At 39.0% G+C, this 21,177-nt stretch overlaps 1 protein-coding gene across 1 annotated transcript; it reads right to left on the reverse strand.

Moving 5' to 3' along the window:
• Window positions 1–186: 186 nt before the first annotated feature.
• LOC146139914 (uncharacterized) lies at window positions 187–19,776 on the reverse strand. Its single transcript, XM_083392557.1, has 28 exons — window positions 19,583–19,776; window positions 17,462–17,777; window positions 16,578–16,752; window positions 16,016–16,137; window positions 15,793–15,936; window positions 15,142–15,356; window positions 14,497–14,678; window positions 13,865–13,997; window positions 13,442–13,625; window positions 13,076–13,183; window positions 12,768–12,948; window positions 11,970–12,136; window positions 11,306–11,519; window positions 10,783–10,898; window positions 9,920–10,201; window positions 9,233–9,476; window positions 8,752–8,953; window positions 8,298–8,353; window positions 7,539–7,709; window positions 6,751–7,011; window positions 6,184–6,404; window positions 5,524–5,721; window positions 4,622–4,822; window positions 3,148–3,336; window positions 2,662–2,759; window positions 2,355–2,505; window positions 938–1,116; window positions 187–361 (listed from the first exon to the last, which is right to left on the reverse strand). Exons 1-28 carry the CDS (start codon window positions 19,774–19,776, stop codon window positions 187–189), a joined length of 5,079 nt encoding a protein of 1,692 aa, XP_083248683.1.
• Window positions 19,777–21,177: the final 1,401 nt, after the last annotated feature.

A 21,177-nucleotide genomic window follows, 5' to 3' on the forward strand; every position in this document is an offset into this window, starting at 1 on the left:
GTTTTAACTGTGATTGTCATACTTTGTGTGTGAAAAATTTTTAAGCTAAATTACCGCGTGGAGTACTACATAAGCACGTTTCTCTGAAGTCTATTGCTCGTGACCGTTAAGTACGGTACACAAAGTTCACTAATAAAGAGTCCGGGAATTTAGGTCGAGCTACTTTAGCGCCTGTCACGTATTTTCTCATAATGGGATGTCGGAAAGTTCGTAAGGCCGGTGGTCTTCGGCGCCTTGCAAAGGGACCGTGGTTTCCGAAAGAGCAGACGCATTCCAGCGGTCTTTAAATAAGCGGTTTTTGAAGGGCATCTCGTCCGAATCCTTTTTTACCAATGCTTTTCTGGAGTACCTTTTCGAGCCTCTGTAAGTAAAGGGTCAATGTTATTTGCTGCATTTGTTTGCCATCCCTGCACTGCTCAATAGGGTACAATACACAGACTGACGTTGACGTATAGGCCTAGTCTGTCGTTCTCAAGCTTTTGGATCCTTGACTGCTATTTAAAACGAAATTTCTCCCTAAAATCTTGTTTTAACGAGCACTTTTACATCTCTTTATTACAAAGAAAAATTGACAAGAGTTCTTGCAAGCGGCTTGCTCTTTGCTAAATTGTCTTTTAGTGAAAATAATTTAACCATGTGTTGTCTTTTTGCGTCCTTTTTTTCAAACTTGTTGCGACAAAACAAGCTCTTTTTCAACGTCGTCATAGCGTGACGTCATAAAACATGAAACGTAAGATGCCTTGCTGTTCGTCATGAACAATTTTATTAAATGGTATTGCAAACAGCTAAAAAAGGCATTTATTTTAGTTATTTTAACTAATATTACACAGAAGCGAATCGTTAGCCTAATAGCCTACGTAATTATGATTTACAGGGTTCATCACAAATACCAACTTATTGTAAAAAATACTAATACTGTTTACTAGCGTTGGCTTACAACTCTAAAACCAACAAGACACGCCTTTTTATGATCGCAATCGGATCTCCGTTGAGTCGCTCCGCGCTGGTGGACGCTATGGTTTCCACGGCAACCTTCATCTCTCGCATCTCGCCTATCACGTTACGGAGGACCTGATTAAGGCTCGAGATGTTCTGGCGGATTTCCTCTGTTTCCGACTGCGAAATAAATCGGTTTTGGTAGAAAAATAGATCTTTTGGGGATCGATTCTTTTATTTTCTTCTTGGCGAAAAACATAATATTCCAATCATTGGTAGCCTACTCTAGAATTTTTTGTCCAACTGCCTAGCCGTAGCACATTGTTTTATTGTTACTTTACCATGCAAATTATGCAACAGTCGCTACATAAAATAACCAAAAGTGTGTGTAAACCGCGGCCCCTGAAGGCAAAATGCGTCCTGCGGAACGAAAATATGTGGCCTGTAGCCGCTTTTAGTTTTAGTAACGCAAAACAAATACTCTGACTAGAACTTTGTGGACATTTGAGTAAAACGTGTTAAATCGTGTTAATCGCACACTTGGTTACAAAGCTTTTTATTTGCTAATCCAGCGGGAACAAAAACACTATTTCTGTTTGATACAGTATTCTGTCGTTTTTTTTCAGTATATTGCCTCGTAACTCCCGTGGCTGTAAAATTGGCATTTATTTGAGGTACAAGTGGGCGAGCATTTGTGCCAAAGTATAAAGGTTGATTTATTCATCTCGCTAAGAAAACTGACTAAAAAACACCAGGGAGAACTGACTTAAGATAGCTGTTTTCCTTGAAATATATAGCGAATCTGGTCGACGAGCAATGCGTTTGACACCAGGGCCGCGGAGTCGGTTAAAAATAACCCGAGTCCAACTCCCGAGTCCGACTCCGGTCAAATAGGCAATTTTGTCCGTCCCTAGTCCGACCCGGACTCTACAGCCTGTATTTCACCAATTTACGTAACTAAAATAACGTGGATATTCAGCAATCCACTTATAGGGGTGTCGTATAATTCATTCACTCACAATACATGATTGGAAAATATTCCGCCATATAATATTCTACCTTTTCAATTTCTATTTGGCGGCCATATCAGTTTTAAAATTCGGTACTGCGCATGCGCATAACGGACTCGGTACTCGGGTAGTTTTTTCAATTGGTCTTACTCGAGTCCCGAGCCCGGCTTCAGCAAAAACAAACCCACTCCTCGAGTCCCAAGTCCCGAGTCCGACTCCGACTCCGCAGCCCTGTTTGACACAACCCTACTCTGCCTGAAAATGTCTTTCCCGTCGGTATATAAAATATTGCACATCCCTAGTTTACGCAATTAATTAACTAACATATTGTCGAAAATTGTGGAGAATAGTTTGACACATAAGTAACGAAAAAGAACAGTCAAGGCCACTACAGCTTAAGGTTTATACCTTGTCTGGGTTCATTGCGTTTACGATATTCTTGGACGAGAGATCCGTGTTCTGGAAAAGCGCCCGCATGAGGAAGTTGCTCTTTCGATATTTGTTCGGGCGAATCACTTGCTTCTTGCGGACAAAACGTTTTCGCAGAAAATCCGGTACGCTGCGCAATCAAATAACTTAACTACAGAGAAACAATTAAGATTGTGTTTTTGCTTAGTCATTAGATTAAAGATAAATAACGTTACGTCGTCCGAATTGACCTAAATACGTTAATGGCTGCTGGACTTGTTTGTTACAAATTATCACCACGTTTTACCTGAACTCCACCTCCAGTGCTAGTTCCACTTGCATCTTCAGTCTCTCGAGTGTGGCGTGTTCTTTCACCTCGATAATGTCACCTACGGCCAGACCCACCTGTTTATGTGAATGTATGGTTGGAATATATACTCTACACCCACTGCCTCATTTTTAAAGCATGCGAAATTAGCTAAAAGGGATTAAATTTGTGAAAGCCTGTAAGCACACTCTAACGTTGTCCCGAACTGTTAATTATATAGTCTAGTCACTCTAGTCAGTGCCTATTGGGTGCTGGGTGGATTGATCCACTAAGCAAAAATGAGTATAATTAGGTCACCTGTCCATATGCTACTTTTTCTAGTTTTACCTCTTAGTTTTGTAAGTCGATTTTGCACAAATTTAACATCACTATTCAAGATTTTGAATATTTAAAGGTTTTAATCAAGGATTTCACTATTTCAACGCTTTATACAAGCTTCTTGGGAGTTTTACAAGTAGCGCTCACCAGCAGATTCATAATGATGATCATCATAATTATGATGAAGGCGCTAAAGATGAAATAGGTCACGATCTCGTACGTAACCTCATTGGAGTACTTCGCGACGTTATGAAAAAATATGCCACCAAAATCAATTTCTCCCACCATCATCACTGTGGTCTTTAGAATGGAGCTGAATGGCTGCTCAAACTGGGACTGTTGTCACATAAAAGAAAACGAGTTTGTCCATGGATTGGAAAAAGGAAGACTTCAATATACTTGAATCTTCGTAATAAGCGATTTTCACCGCGGCCAAACAGGAATAATTTGGCCGACGTATTTACCGCACCACAGATTTGATCGTTAATTCTGAGGATTTGTGCATGACGAGTAATTTTAGCCTATGTCGTTTTAAGCGTTCAATAAAAAAGCTATGGCCTAGACCAGAGGTCGATATGGCGTCACGAAAAGAGCCATCATATGGCTTGCAATCCATAGATTTTCGACTCCTGGCCTAGACCTATAGACATTTTTAACTTTTAATACCCTAAGCTCCAACACCTCAAATCTTTTCACACCATATTTTATTGACCATTTTTATTTAATTCACCGTTTGCCTTAGAAGCACCAGTTTTTCGGACAGTTCAATGATGCACTTATAGGGCAATCTTGATTGCCAGCCCACTGAGTGTATTTTTTGTTAAGACAAAAGTTTAAAGAGTAGTAATAAAAAAGGAGACAAGACAATTCTGTTTTTGTTTTGTTTTGCAGGATATAAGCAAGCACAAAGAAGACAATCATTGCATTACAATGCAAACCGAATATTTGAAAAAGAAGATATCTCCTCGCCCTAATGCACGTTAGTGACGACAATGACTTCGAATGGTAGCAAAACAGTATAGACTTTCTTGTCTCAGTCAAAATCAGTCACTATAGGTTCTAGTTTATAAAATTTTATAAACTAGAACCTATAGCGACTGATTTTGACTGAGACAAGAAAGTCTATACTGTCATTGCATTACATTATTAATTATGTGATAAAAAATAGCCACCGCTATATAGACAGCAGCCAATGGTTCATGCCAGGAACAGATCTAGGAGGGAGGTACGTCCCCATGCCCCGCCAAAAACCGTATGTTTTGCCAATTTTAAGTAAAAATGTTTTTCGTATAGAAATTGTGGTTACACTTCCCATTTAACAAATATTTATTTGAACCTAAAGGCGTCGTGAGTCTCCTTTACCCTCGCAAACTTAAGTTTTGGCAACTTCTACGATATAAAAACGTTTTGTCGCTTTCGCAAATCGATAACATCTTTGTAAATTAGCTTTTGTATTGAAAGTAACACTTATTAAACCTATATAAAACTTTTAACCCAATCAACGAACTGCATGGTGTTATTAAGCTTACTTGTTTATGACTTCACATTTAAAAGTAACTTTGTGAAGTCGTTCCTGAAATTATGCATGCTTTTCCTAAACAAAATCGTGGATACACGTTACCTGATTCTCGAGCAAACTGTGGAAGGTGAAGGCAAACGAGAATATGAAGAGTAGAAATACGAGCGAGAACTTGACGAAGGTCTTAAACACGTCATTGAACATCACAACGTAGATGCCAAGGTAAGGTATCTTCCGGATGTAAAGGAGCAGGTTCATCCAAGAGAGAAAGAGGGCCATCACACCGCACTGCCACTGCCAGTTCTGCAAAAGGACTATGATCTGTTAGTGTTAAATCTAAGCGACTAATTCAGTATATTTTTGGCATTCATTAAGCCTAAACATCCGTAGCCCAATAGCGAAATTGTCCAATGGAGCAATTTAGAAGTTCACAAACCTGCTTCTTTTTAAAAATAAAGGTCAAACAGGGATACTTGTGATAGGTCAAACAGGTGCTCTACATATCTAGCGCCCACGGTGTGAGTTTTCAATCTTAAGGTATTTTTATTTGGGCTTTTCAGGTATATCTGCTGGGTCCTCTGATCAGAATGTATGTGCAAACAATTTATTGTTTAATATAAAATATAAACAAGAAGTGATAAGGGAAAAAATTCGCGACAAAAACAAAATTGAATATATAATACGCACTATATGGTTTTAGTTATGATTATAATCAGTTATTTAGTTTACATTTATGTAAAATAGGTCACAGTATGTTTAAAGAGCATCTATAATCTTATCTTCTAGGAGTAGTTTGGCCTCTACAAGTTTGGAAGTAGTTTGTCGACTAAGAGCAAAGTTTTATGTTAATTTTCAGCCTAGGAAAACGGAAAAGAAATTAAATCGTATATAATATTCCTGTTTTCGTTTTAAAAAACGCAACAAATTGACATATTTGTTATATTATCCAAGAATTACTTGATTTTATAAGCCTTTCTGCCTTTTTCGATATATTTACTTAATACCTGACGAAGTCCAGTATCAACTTGAAATTGTTCTACGAGAGGCACATAAAGGTCCCTTTCGATTTCCATCTCGGATGTATAGGTGAGATCGAACTCCTTAAAGTCGATGACCAGAAGGAGACCAAGTATAAAGAGAATAATCTCGATGACGAAAACTGGCCCCAGCACCTCTAACTGATAGTTCCAGAGCTGGAATGCCTGAAAGGGTAAAACTAAAACGTTTAATGTTGCTGCAAATTGTTACAACCCTTTATTTATTATCTGCGAATACAGTTTGTCTGTTATTTTTTGCAAAAGGCAGCGGTAGGTAAAATAACCATTCTGCAAATTGCTGCCACTTTTTACACCTTTTATGTTTATTAAACATGTAACTAACTTTATTAAACATGCAACTAACTTAGTGGTTGAAAAATATGACATTAAAAGTAACGTTTATTTCAATTTTGAAACAAAAAATTAACTTGAGACTACAAAGTGTGTGATAACAATATAGAGGCTGCCATGCCAAAGCTAGTAAAGCTGATTACTAGATATAGTAAAGATAATCCTTGATTCATTTCACACGAAGAACAATTGGCAATATACCATTTATCAGGAGACAAACAACGTACACACAATTTCTGTATAGTTGATCGTTAGCCTTACAATAAATACACTTACCAGCAACAAGATGTTGAAGGCACACAACGCGAGCAGACAAACTTGCAGCGGGTTCTGCCATTCTTCCTTGAACTTGCACTGGTCGCCCCACTTCTTGGCGGCCCCCTTTCTGACGTAATAGCACCCCGGCTTCCAGCGGGGGTCGAAAGTGTGGCGCGGGTAGATCGACATTAAATAGAGGAAATCCCTGTACTCTCCTTCGCTCTCATTTTGATCAGTTACTTTAAAACAAAGCCAGTATGTGTCTAATGTCCACTACAAGGATTGTTAGTTTTATATGACTTGTCAAATGACACGTTTGCTTTTAACTAGAAAAATACAATTACAAACTTTCATCCTGGGGATGTTTAATTAGACTTAATTAAATGACACCAAGATTGCAGTGTGCAAGTACCCCAAAAGTAGTAATTATCTTAGGCTTTTAAATCTTTGGCAAATTCTAAACTAAATAAATTGCCTTTTAACGAGACGTTCGATTGTATTGTTTCATAAACTGATCAACATCAATGGCTTATAAATGTGTTTAGCGATAAACGCATCCAGACCCATCAGCAGCGTACAACTTACCGTTGCAAAAATTGCACGTCCTTGCACACAGCGTGGTCATCGAAGGGTATATTTCGCAGTAGCCGTCCTCCTTGTACACCGGACAGTAACTGTCGCGGTCTGTGCAGGCCTCCAGCTTCTGATAGCATTCGCTCCACTCCGTTGGTCTTCCGGCGTCGTGCGTCAAGAAGCAGCAGTCTCTGGCCTCACAGTTTAGTCGATCGATGCTTGGAGAGCCGCATGGCTTTTTTAACTCCTCTTCGACGTTGCACATCGTATCCTCTGCGATTGTAACGCGCCGATTAATAACGGTTATTATGTGAGTTGGGTATTTGCTTAGCGCCGGTCCAGAAATACGGATTCGAATTGGAACAAAAGCAGGTAACATACATAAAAATAATATTATCTTGGAAACTTCAAATTAAAAGGATCGAAAAATGTGAAATGGACAAACCCCAATTAGGCTATGGCGTTACAAAATTTAGACCTAATTACATGAGCATTTTATAAATGGGCTTCGCGAGAGACAATTAGAAATCATTCAATTATATGATTAAACGAAAGCTATACGAAGGAATCAAGATTTGCTAATATAAATTTGTAAATAATGAGAATTTTGTGAAGGATGTGTGTGCGTAGTTTCTTCACAAACTCCATAGCAGCCATGTTTAGAAGACATTTATTATCTCGCTTTTGGCTTCACGTAGCTTAGTCCTAAAATCTTTCCTAAACACATGTGGAACTATTTTTATAATCTGCATAACGCACACTACAAAATGAAAACCTATGCAGCAACCAGAGCAGCTTACCCTCTGAGCAGTAGCCCCACTTGTCTTCGTCGTCTTCTCCGTCAATATCGTAAACATAAGCGCACCAGTTTCCCTGGCTATCCTCGACGCACTTGCTAAAATTGGCGCCAAGATACTTGAACGGAAAGTGGCAAGTCGTGCCCAGGGGAACGTTTGGGCGCTGGACAAAAACTGCGCGACAACAAACAGCTTTTTGTTGGAATTCCGCCGGTTCAGAATCGGCAGAAGAAAGAGGGTTCGTGGGTTGTGCTGACTATTCCGGCAGTTTACATCAGAGTTGGATCCATTATTATTTGTAGTTGTAATTGGCATTTTCTTTCTGTATAATTCTATTTGTAATTGTAATTTGCTAAAATTTTGGCTCAATACATTGGGGAAATTGAAGTTTCAATGCTGAAAATTGTAATGGATGTAATTATTTACAGTCTTTAATGCATTTGTAATTGTATATGTAATTGAAACAATAAAGGGAGTAATTGTAATTGTAATTGAACTGAATTGATGTAATTGATCCAACTATGGTTTACATAAAGGTCGCCAATCTGTAGGCCTATCTGCACGTTGACAGTGAAAAACAAGCTATTTCATTGACCGTCGATTACAGTTTATGTGACGGACTGATAGTTTTCGCAAATTTAGTCCTGATTCGAACGTTTGGAAATCCTTATATATGATTTAATACAAAAAACAAATCTTCATTCCCTGCGGAATGCGCCGATTTAAAATAGTAGCCCTAATGTATTACATAAATATACAAACTTTTGCAAGGGAGAATGTCGCATGTTTCTCTCACCCTTGCGGACGTGTTCGCCTCGCTGCAAATAAAAACGAAAGTTTGCTAAGTTAGTATATTCGTAACATTGAATTACAGATTACACTAATTAAAATTCATTTTAAAAGCATCAAAATGAAGCAAGGTTTTATACCAAGTTTATATTAAAATGAGAAAAAACATAAATCCAAACTTTTGCCGTAAATGCAGATAGCACTGCTTCCATTTCTGAAATAAAAGAGGTTTAAGCCCAATAAGTGTTGCAAAGCTTATATCCTAACAAAAAAATATTGTTACAAACCAGTCACATCGGTGGTGAAGTAGCACACATACCCCAAAAGGCAGGGAAACGTATGTTAGTTATTAGTTTCAAAGCAAACTACGGCCTTATCGTTTTCTAAGTACGGATTACCGCATCATATACAGACAAGTTTTGCAAACCTATAGCTGATGTAACACCACGGTTTATCCTTTTGTGAACCCGGGTTGCGGCAGTAGTTCTTTTCGAGTCCGGCATCCGGAAAGAATTGCGAGTTTGTACTCGTCGACTCCCAATTGAGGCAGGTCTTATTTGACTCTGTGTGGCTGTGATACCCGCGGTACTCGGCGCCAGACTGGATTACGCTGTAGCAGGTCTTCGGGGCTGCGATACAAACAAGCAAGTTTTCAACGATGCGCTGTGGTCGAGATCTGCGAAAACAGACTTACGAAGACTAACGAAAACAATTTTTAATTTGTGATATTGATATTAAATTACACAAATTTTAATTTAGTTAAGAAAAACCTAATGGCTTAGCCGGTTCCTAACATGCGGTTTATTGTCTTTGGACTTTCTTACTAACTTTTGCCAGATATCTTGACGGGGCTAAAATATATTTTTAAGGTAACCTATTTGAAACGCTGAATGACTTCTGCTGTATACCGGTGTAGTTGATGATGTGCTGCGAGTGAAACTCGGTGTAGAAGCGGCGGTTGCCCAGCGACTTGAGGAAGTCGACTGCGTAGGGCGGCGGCACGAAGAGCAAGTAGCAGTTGAGCATGGCGACGAAAGCGAGCAGAAAGATCAGGCGACTGTAGTAGACCAGACCACCGTACTTGTTCCACTTGTACTGCAGTAGGGCTGTAACGACCGGGTGCTGCAGCAGACCCTCGCGTTTACGGTTTACCTATGTTTTGAAATCGAAGAGGATTAGTCGATGGGTTATGTAGGGAAATGCGTCAGCTGTAAAGGTTCGTGCAATTCACAATGACACGCTCTTTCCGTTTTGAGTGAGTGAGTGAGTGAGTGAGTGAGTGAGTGAGTGAGTGAGTGAGTGAGTGAGTGAGTGAGTGAGTGAGTGAGTGAGTGAGTGAGTGAGTGAGTGAGTGAGTGAGTGAGTGAGTGAGTGAGTGAGTGAGTGAGTGAGTGAGTGAGTGAGTGAGTGAGTGAGTGAGTGAGTGAGTGAGTGAGTGAGTGAGTGAGTGAGTGAGTGAGTGAGTGAGTGAGTGAGTGAGTGAGTGAGTGAGTGAGTGAGTGAGTGAGTGAGTGAGTGAGTGAGTGAGTGAGTGAGTGAGTGAGTGAGTGAGTGAGTGAGTGAGTGAGTGAGCCAACAAACAGTATTTTCCTTACCATTATCATGAGCGGGTGGTTATGGCGCAGCAGGCTCGAGTCTTCTACGTATGTGGCCGCGGCCTTGGTCAGTCGTCCCTGGTCGTCAAATGCCTCGTACGAAGGGTCTAAGCTCCGAAGGATCCCCACCGACTTCTTCGTTGTGATCACAGCTTCCTGAGAGGAGAAAGAGGAAGAGGAGATCAGCTCCTCCTTGCCGAGGTCCACCGCGCCACTTTGGTACTGGTGGCTCCACTCTTGGATCGTGTACATGTCGTCCAAAAACTCATAGTCGAGGCTCACCTGCGTGACACCACATTAGGTCATCAAAACTTCATCAGAAAATGAATGACCTTTCGATTCAAAGAGGATCGTACAAGTTTAAGTGAAAATAACAAAAGCCAGACTTCTTCATGAAGTAATATATTCCAATGTTGTGATTGAGTACTTTTTTCTCACGAGCATCTGCAAGCTTCATTCACAGCCCATACAGCAACATCGAATTAGAGTACAAATAAAATACTAATTTTTTCGATTTTTTTTATTCATATTGGTGTGCTAAAGTTGGTATGAATGTGTTTTTTTGCTTGGACTTTTTCCAGCAAACGGTAATTTAAACCCCTTTAAAACATACCAATTACCTTTAAAAAAGTGATGATTTGCTTTTCTTTTTAGATGCCTTAATGATTAAAAAAACATTTGAAACAGTAGCATTTAAAAAAAACACTTTGAAACAGAAGCGCTTTCAAAAAACACGTCACAAAACTGTAACATTTTCAAAATAAGACCAGAATGCTCTTGTTTCCTTTCACGGGTATGTTGACAGTTGACACCAAACAAAGTAATGCGCTGGTGATAAAATATATATGTATATAAATGTATACCTCGAGTTCTGGATGATCAGGAGTTTTTAAATTGTTGGTTATACATCTGCTGAAGGCCATTTCCGCCATGTCTGGCATCTTTGTGATCAGTTTTCTAGTCGGCGTGGTCACATGATCTGCAAATAAAGTACATTTTTAGCAAGAATGTATTTGGATCTGTCTCTTTTCAGTTATGCTGGACACGACTATGGCGGTTTTGTTCTCTTTTTTATTTTATTTGTCATTCAATAATGTAATTTAGTAAAAAAAATTATGTTTACCGGTACGTTCTGTTTTTTAATTCGAATTCGTTGTTTTATGTTGACAAATCTTTTCTCGAATAAAATAATTCGTATAGTTCTCGGTATCATTCCCCGCTGAATTACTTCGCGATACCGATCAAATAAATCGACCGGCACACCACTTTGAGTGGGGTCGCCGTTTAGAAAGTTTTTACTAAATTTCTTATTTCCACGAAATATATTTAGGCAAGAGCTCCTCTTTAGTGCAGTTTAGTGGGCCGGATTCTCAAAATCCAACATACCAATAAACGGGTCAACGTAGGCGTTTCTTAGCGCTATGTTCCAAGTGTTGTGGCCGAGGATGGTCTGGACACATTCGCGATTGTCCCTGTCAATGGCGCAGTCAAGCGGGTTCCGACCGTCGGCTATTTTCGCTCCCACGTCCGCCTTCCAATCCAGCAGCAGCTTGACAACCTGGGCATGTCCGTTCAGGCAGGCCTGATGGAGAGGCGTTGTCTAACATGTTAAAAAGTGTATGCTTTACTTTATGCAAACACATTTTACCGAGCACAATTTGGTCGTCATTCAGTGAGTGTTTATACTTTATATAGATTTCATCTTCCAAATTAAAAAAATCGTAAATTGTACCTAAACTCAATAAAACTCACGTAGCAGTTATAATATTTGTTGGAAATAAACATTTTGGCTGGCAACTAAATAATTTAAATTCCCGATTTGAATGACTAACCTAAGTAAAGTAGTTCATATAACTTAAATTTTGTAACTAATTTTTACTTAATTTGGGCATTAACGTTATCGTAAACGGGCTAGACCTATTTCGCATTAAAAACATCGTATTTTGTCTTATGGTTATTGTATGACTGACAATTGCTTTTAATTGTATTTGAATTTTTCTTCCAACAATGATCTGCAATGGGATTAAGGCAAATTACTACTAAATCCTACCCTGGAGCCACGCGGTGGGTTGATGGGCGAACGGGCGTGAATGAGTTCCAGCACAGTTGTCTCCCAACCTTTAGAAGACGCACAATCAAGCGCCGTCCACTGTTTGGTGTTCCGAAGACCGACGAAACAACCGTGTTCTAAGAGCACTTGGACGCATTTTGTGTGGCCTGCGAAATGCAATCGTTTTGTCATTTACAATCCTAACAGAACCACAAAGGGTATGAAAAAGTTCTAAACCAAATATATTCAAAAAGAGTAGATTACTATAGTTACGCACAATGCATCATCAGTTGTGCGTAAACCTGAAACACAATAAAGATAAGGAAAAAAAAAAGAAATAAAATAAATATATATTATAAAAATTATTCGCTAGCATAAAATGCCAAAACCAGAATTACTATACTGTACAAAACCAAGAAAAAAAAAAAAAAAAAAAACATACTGTAGTAAATGAAGTAGAAAAAAGAAAAAATCGCAATACTTGAAGCAAGAACACCGCTGTTGCGTTCGTTTGCATGCAATATTACGAATTATAGGCTACCTTCAAACAAAAAGACATATTGAACTATAGTTCTGTCTGTAAGCATCAATCGACGGCATTTGTACAGGTCACAATGCCAGCTTACAACTGATTGTGATATATGTTGTAATATATTTAGCTCCTATCCAATATTCAGCATCTTGCATGCTTCACATCAGTAAAATCAATACCCAATGAATTCTCGGCGCGACATCAGGAATAACATACACTCTGCGCAAGCAACATACTCCCTTGCAATCACTATAGTTACTTTATACCTTGAGTGGCGGCCAGATGCAGCGCTGTGTTGGCGTTTTCGTCCACGCTGTTCAGCATTGTCTTGTCGTGGTCGAGCAGCTCCTTCAAGGTCACGTGCTGTCCATGCTCTGCCGCGATGTGGACCGGGGTCGCTTCGTCTTCGTTCTTAGGATCGATCCTCGCGCCATTTTCCAGTAATATCTTGCGATTAAATATGTGGAAACAAAAATGTGTAAATAAAGCGGATCGACCAATAGGCATTCTGTATAGGCCAAACAGAAGCAAAAATGGCCGCTAAATTCATTACCTCTTTTAAACGAAGCCTTACCCTGATAATGGGAATATGGCCTTTCTTCGCCGCAACGTGCAACACACTGTTGGCGTTTCTGTCAGTTTCATGCAGCAGTTTTCGCACAGCTTCGTGCTTCAGCAATTCCTAAAATTAGGTTTTAAGTGAGTGCACCGAATGGAGAAAGCTCCAATGAAAAAATTACAAAGCGAAATTGACAGAGTGTAACAAAATATCCCATAGGCTACATTTGGACGTTTTTGTTCCTGCTAATTAACTGGTTGACCTGTTAAATTCTTCTGTTTTTTTAGTTTTTATACAGTTATTTTTATTTTCAGAGCAACAAAAGTCCAACATAACTCCCTGAAATGATTGCAAGTTTCACCTTCTAATGGTCAAACATACCGTGACCACATAAGTGCGTTTCTCTTCCACGGCAAGCAGTAAACAGCTTTTGTCGTTCTTGTCGGTTGCCGAGACATCGGCTCCGTTTTCAATCAGCCACGAGATGGTCTCCAGGTGTCCGTACTTTGTCACCACCAGAAGTGGAGTCAGGTTGTCCTTGTCTCTAATCTCGAGCTCGGCTGTGCTTGAAAGACATTGTGTAAAACGTCCAGGGCTTGCCAAATCTGTGGGTTATATTCTGTACAGGTGCCTAACTTACATACCCTTAGTATAGCAATATGTTTTAGCTAAAAATCATATGATTTGGAAAATCTAAAAGATAATTAGAAACGTTGTAATTTTCTTACAACGCAGGGGAATTGCCCCTCTAAAGTGACTATCTGATAACTCATATAAGACCAATAAACGTGAAAGAATATCTACTTCTCCAGCAGTAGTTCCACTATCATGAAGTTGTTGTGTTGTGCAGCAAGAAGAAGTGGAGTCTGCAAACTGTCGTTGCGACGGTTCACGTTTGCAGATTTCTCGATCAAGATCTTAGCGATTTCGACGTAACCTTTGACAAATAGTTAAACACATTTTACCCTCTCCACAGTAGAGTAAAAAACGTTTTGTTGAGTTTAATTAGCCAGTTTTGTTTACAGTCATTATAATGTTGTTATTTCTTACTTGACACGGTTTTTAATTTTTTAAATGGTTTAATTAAAATCCATAAACTTTACCCAGGGTAACGACACAACAATACCTTATAATGGATTTCACGCTGTTAATAAGCGAACAACAAAATTTGACAAACTGTAGGTTAGAAAATTGCTGGGTCCTGTACTCCTGTGCGTGAATAGATTGAGACGTTTAAAAAAACATGCTCGATCAATTCACTATAGGCAGCCACCGGCCTTAAAAGTGTATCAAAGGTCATTAAGTAAACAAAATTGAGTTTATAAGTTGCGCCAAGTGACTCATTGTAAAAAAATGGATTAAAAGTAAACCGCCGGCAACCCAGCGCCAAAGACCTCCAACAACTTTATTACCGAATTGTACTTTTATCACGTTACCTTGCGAAGCGGCGATGTGGAGTGGAGTGTCGTTGTGCGAGCGAGCCACGTTGACAAAGTGCGCCACCTCGCGGGTGTCTCCACACCAGGCCAGCAGCTCTAGCACCATCAAGCGGTGACCCTTGCTCACGCTCAAGTGCATGCAAGTATTACCCCCCGCGTCGGCACGTAAAAGCATTTTTCTGTAAAACACACTTTACTTCACGGCGACCAATAATGCTTCTACCTTCTGCCTTCACAAAATCGCTATTTATGTGTAAATGTAATTACCGAGCTAATTTTTCTTTTAAAAGAAATACATTTTAGATAGGATTAAAAAAGTCTTAAAAAAGCTCACGTAAAGATACACAAAAACTTACGTAAAGATATGAAATTTGTAATTACAAGGCTTTCATCATTTGTTTCGTTTTCTATTATAGTTTTTTTTAGTTTATATTTCAGTTCTTTTAAGATTCAACATTGATTCAATTTATTTTTTAACAAAGACAGAGAAAGTACCTTTACGGTCATCATGTCAAACTGCCCACGATGCGTTAGAAAATGAAAAAAAAATTCCTGAGGTGCTTTATAGCAATTATTGACAGACTTTGCATTTTCTTTAGAAACTGGCGTTTTCTGTAAAAACGAGAACAGGTTCAGACCAACCTGATCCTCTCCCGTGATCCTTGCTTGACCCCTTCGCGCAGAATCATGCGCACGATCTCGATGTTGCCCTCGGAGCAGGCGAAGTGGAGTGACGTCATCTGGTCGTTGTCGCTGCTGTGGAGATCCGAGCCCCCGCGGATCAAACACTCGACGATGCTCTCGTGTCCGTGGGTGGCAGCCATGTGAAGAGCCGTCATTCCTTGCAGGTCGATACACTGGAAGAAAAAGAGACATGAATGTTGGGGTTACATTGCGAGAAACGCAACGATTTGTCAGGGCATCAACGCTCAAGACAAACGCAGTGTTTATGATCAGGAAGCCATGGTTATGACTATAACACTGGCAGTTGGAAAGTATTTTTCCTTGCTGTTAGAAACAGACGCGCTTGCGACTTGCTGACAAACAACATTGCAAGTATTGTACAACATTTTGCTATCCTTTAAATTATAGTTGCGTTTTGTATTGGGAAGGTTGAAAACACTAAAAATCTTTCAAATAGGAAACCATTGTATGTTCGAAAAACAACTTCGTAAATTAATTGAATAGCTATTCATAGATCAAAAAATCAAAAAATCTGTACACAAATGTTTTAAAAATAAAACAGGAAAAACGACTGCCGTCTTTACTTCCTTGTGATATATGTCGACAAACCTCAATGGCGATGCCGCGGCATTTCAGGAGCTGAATTACGGCGTCGGTGTTCCCCTTGATACTGGCGCAGTGCAGCGGGGTCTGGCCCTCGATGTCCTGTAGGTTCACGTGAGCGCCGTTCGAAGCCAGAAGCGCAATCACACCCTAATCGAGTGTTTAAACAAATTTATTTCAATAAAACGCTTAGTCGAGTAGTTGGTAATACAGTGTTCTTATATCACACCTTGTCTTGTGAAGCTGCTACTGCCTTTACAAGTTCTTTCTTAACATTTGCTCGACGTCTCGGCCTGTATCTCGCTGCATAGTGGAGAGGAGTGGAACGACTTACGGTCCTCGCGTTAACACCTATCAGATAAAGTACTTTTATTACAATTTAAAGGACATACTGACTGCGATGCCTCTTTAGCCAGACTTTGCATCACCCAAACGCCGATCAACCATTTCGAGCAATGTATCAACAGTTCTCGTCCTAATCGAAGATTTGCGGAGATCTTATTGCAAATTGTACCCATACGATAATTTTTAATTGGTTGGAAATTTTTGGTGAATTAATTCAACAGTGTCTCAGTTTTATCTTTTAGTTAGTTTTCCCAGATTAAGATTCGTAAAGGTGACTGTATGGAGGTGCTTAGATTGTAAATATACCTGGAAGAGACTGCGTTCTTTAAGGGTTGATATAGTAAGAAGCGTCCCTAGACAATAGAAATGCTCTGCAGCACATTACAATCTTCCAAATTGTAATCTGGTTCATACCGAAAGTCACATGTTTTTCGCCGGTCACTCACCTGATCCGTAATTTATGAGAAGCTTGCAGGTTTCGTAGTGGTTGTGTCTTGCGGCAAGATGAAGAGCAGTGATCCCCTCCTCGTCCGTGAACGTGTTGAGGATCCTCTTCCGCTGTTGCTCCGGAACCGCTTCCATCATGGATCGGAGCGTCACCTCTTCCCCGTCTCGCGCAAGCTGTGAAGAAAAATACATTAGGGGTAAATGTTTGACTTAAGGGGTATACTTTTCAATTTCTTGCCTTTTAAAACAAATGTGTAAAGATAAATTTAGGTTTGAAGCAGTGGTTCCTAACATCTGGGAAGCTTTCGAAAGTAGATCGCTACTGGGTACTGGTAGGGCAACAAATATCTGTTGTTATGATAAGCAGAGACCTCCACAACAAGTATAATTTACTTAAAAATAAAGTTTGTAACAATTAAGTCGGCTTTGTATGAGAAAATTCAAGGCTGACTTAAAGTTTTCAACTGGAAATCTGTCTTTTACACCTGGTAATTAGAAATTCAAACTTATTTAAAAAGCATCGTTTGACCACAAAATGTTGCTTCCAATTTGTTTATGGGATGAATGAAATTAACCTGTACTATTATGTACTTAAATAGGTGTACTTGAGCAAAACGCTTACACAAATAAGATATTGGGTTGCTGGTCTAAGCATCTGGAATGCATTAACGATTTTACAGGCAACATGTACAGGAAATTCTCGACAGAGGATTTTAAGAACCGTCAGCCTAAATTTTTAGAAACATTTGCAAAAAAAGTAATTATAATACGATTATTCTTTGTTAGTTTTTGTTAGGTATAAATATATTTAGTTGCATCTTGAATTCTACTGAAATGCCTTATTATAAAACAAAATGTAACAGGCGGTATGTTAACAGCTTACTTGAAGAAGGGTAACCTTGAACACTCCGGACTGAAACGAAGTCTGCAAGTCCGAGTTAATTAGATACTCGTCCCACTGGCTCTTTCTAAGACGGGCCGCTTTTCCAAGGTCTTCCCCATCCCCTTTGAGTTCCGAAGCAGGGTTCGGGGACTCCCCCAAAGGAGAGAAGTTGACCCTCTGTTTTGTGACGTCACTTTTTTCTAGCTGTTGAACGTCAGGTATCGAAACAGGAAATCTCTCTTTTATGTTGTTCTGGTCTGGACTGTTAAACGCATAATTAGCTAAAAAAGCAATTTGTGTAATAGCTCGTTTTATTCTTGTTTAACAAGTTTTTTTTGCAATTGTTTGTCTCAAAGGTAACATTATCGCCAATTTAAACAATTTTTACACAGCAAAATAAATGCTCAAAAACCCTATATTTTTCCTTTCTCTTTAACGCACCCAATAAAATGAACTAAGCGAGCTAAAATATGTGCCATGCGATATAAAGTTACAGACCAAGGTTTGTTAAAAACAAAATTAATCAAATGATAATAGTTAACCGCGGCATTGAGGTCACCTTCCTTTAGAAGTAAGTCTGGATAAAAGTAAGTCAAGTCCTAATAACTCCTGCTGATGATAAACGACTAATGCTAACATTAGAGCAGGGGTCGGCAACCCCTGGCACGCGTGTCACTTGTGGCACGCAAGATGATTTGCATCGCACGCCAATTGATTTAACGCGCACGTTATATCACCTTAAGAAAGTGCAACCATCACATCACTACCACATCATTAACATTACTATTACATTACTAACACTAGCGCTAACTAAATAGTTGCACTCATTGCCAGTTCGTGTCACAAATAAGTGTCTTAACTGTGTTGTATTTAATATTATTTTTTGTGGGCGTACTTGTTGTTTACCACTAACCGTTCGTATTACGTCACAATGCCCAAAATTTGGCGTAACGTTTGCTACGTTAAAGCAGGGCATTCTACATCAGTGGTTCTCAACCGCCGGTCCGGGTCAACTTTCCTGCCGGTCCGCCAAATATATTACAAATTTATATTTCAATTGCAAAAAGCAAGATGTTGAAGGCGGCTTGTCCATCAAATTTAGAACTTAGCCAGTTCCGTAATTTGCAGCATTATGACGTAACATAAAGTTAACGGTCTACTTTGGACTTCATCTTACGTCACAATGCTGCAAGTGTTGGGCCCAACTATTTAAAAGTAGGCTACAACTCGTTTAAATCCTAAACTTTAAGACCAGTTGTACGGGAAAAACTTCAATAGAACCACGTATAACACGTATGATATCAAAAAGACAGCAGCAAATTTCTCATTACATAGAAGTTTTCTTTATTTGCTTTTAAGTTGCATAATTTTGTCATAATTACATTTTGGGTTGATTTTAATTTTTAAAGGTCCACAAAATTTTTTTTTAAATATTACCGGTCCGTAAGCTAAAAAGGTTGAGAACCACTGTTCTACATTAAAAGTAAGCACGTGTGTTTTTGTGCGACTGAGAAACCAACAAAAAGCGAAACTGATAGTTAACACTTCTAGGTATCGGCTTAAAAGCATCAAAGTATATTTCAAAAAATATACGTAAATTAGATGTCAGATCACAGCAGGGCTGCTGAGTCGGACTCGGGAATCGAGTAAGACAAGGTAAAACTACCCGAGTCCGACGTGTGCGGCATGCACAGTACCAAATTTCGAAACTGATAAGGCAGCAAACTGTAAATTGTTAAGGTGGAATAGCATATGCTCGTAGCATATTTTCCATGACCCTAAGGTTGATTGCGGAATATCCACGTTAATTTAGTTACGTAAGTTGGTGAAATACAGAGGTTGAGTCGGACTCGGGACGTGATGAAATCTGATATTTAGCCGGAGTCAGACTAGGGTTGTTTTTAACCAACTCCGCAGCCCTGATTGCCAGTGCGAAACCAAACAGAAAAATGTTTGGCACGCGAGTTGTTAATATTTTGACATTATTCATAAACTGGCACACTGCGTACGAAAGGTTGCCGACCCCTGCATTAGAGCATAGGTGAGCAAGTCCTTATGGTTTATCCGTTTAACCGCAGTTGAATTTGCAATTTATAAAATATGCTCTATAATTGAATTCACGTGGGCGTCTCGTAGTGGTGATAGACCGGGTCGTCCTCCGTTTTGAACTTCTTGTAGTTCTTAAGGGCCACGTTCTGTGGCTGATTGTCTTCATGGCCCAGCCTCTGTTCCCAAGGATTCCACGGGGGCTTTTTGGCACTGGCCCGGTTTGACCCCTTACGACGCCGCTCACTGCCGGAACCGCCGTCCGACATTTTGTGTCAAAATATTTTTTTCTTTTAAACTAGTCGAGATTCGCTGTGTCTCTCTTTACTCAGCAGTTCTGTACAGGAATGATTTTCATAATTAATATTACTAAAATTATATCTTTGAATGTTTGACGTTTAAACATCTTATTTCCAGTAACGCATGAGCAAAATATTTCCAAAAATTTACTCGCCAACTTTTAGCACTTTTAAAAACATTTAAAAACAATAAATTTCGTGTGTTATTTGCTTTTCTGTTCTGTCTGTTTAATTGATATATGTTCGTGACCTGTTTGAATAAGTTTGTATTTGTAGATCCTTAAGTTTTAACAGAAGATCTGCTCGCCATTTTTGTAACTTCATTATACTTTACAACCTCATTTTTGCAGTAGACGTTACCTCGCACTTCACGCAAATAAAGCTTCATACAACTTAGCAAGACCGTTAAGTGTTCTGCGTTAAACTTCAACATTTCTGTTTTTATACTCTGTTAACCAACACGACCTTGATAAAACAACAGCCTTTAAAACGAACTTGAACGACCTTGAAGCGTGTCAAGTGTGGTTTAATTTGTCCAATAAACCAATCATACTATACTGCATCAAGCTGTGAAAACATTGCGCCGTCGCGATAATTGGTTTCCTCTGATATTAGGCCAGGTGTGCTGGGCTTTTTAATTGGCGATTATGTGTTTAAGGGTCTTATACTTCCATTTTCGCTTTCTTTATAAGGATTGTGCGGGCACTTCTGCAGTTGGCCGTCAATAATTTATATTCGTTTTAACGTTTTTATCACGATTTTTGAACAGGTTCTGTAGTGCTCGGTATTAGAACTGGCTTCCTTGTATGTATTAAGAATATATGGGAACGCACAATAAGAAACAACAATATCCTCAGCAGAAAAATCTATAATACCATAGTGATAAGTGAACGAGAAAATAAAGCTAAATACGCAATAATACCCTCGTGGGAATAGAATCTAAATCGTCTCAATGAGACCTAATATATGTCCTATTTGGGTCTTATTGTTATCTGTCCTATTTGGGTCTTATTCCTAAATGTGACGTTGATGTTGCTTTTACTTCAATCTTATGGCTGTATTGACCTAACAACAATTAATATTTTACTTCTTTGGTTTGCTACCGTAATTTATAAATAACGATGTATTAAAATAAGAATGGGCAAAATCCAGAAAAAATGCAATGATACGAAAGAGTCAGGGGATTATGCCTGCAATAGTATTGGGCTGGTGTTCTACAGTATGAAATCAACTTTATTGAACGTTAGAATTAAATTATTTCAATATTAATGTTTAATTTGCATATCATTTGTTTGTTTCATTACCGTTTGTAAAGTATGTTAACAAGCTATTGTTTACACAATTTCTCACATTATTCTTAAAAACTAATTT

The sequence above is a fragment of the Ascidiella aspersa genome, chromosome 6 (assembly GCF_963924565.1).
Source record: "Ascidiella aspersa chromosome 6, kaAscAspe10.2, whole genome shotgun sequence".
NCBI lineage: Eukaryota > Metazoa > Chordata > Ascidiacea > Phlebobranchia > Ascidiidae > Ascidiella > Ascidiella aspersa.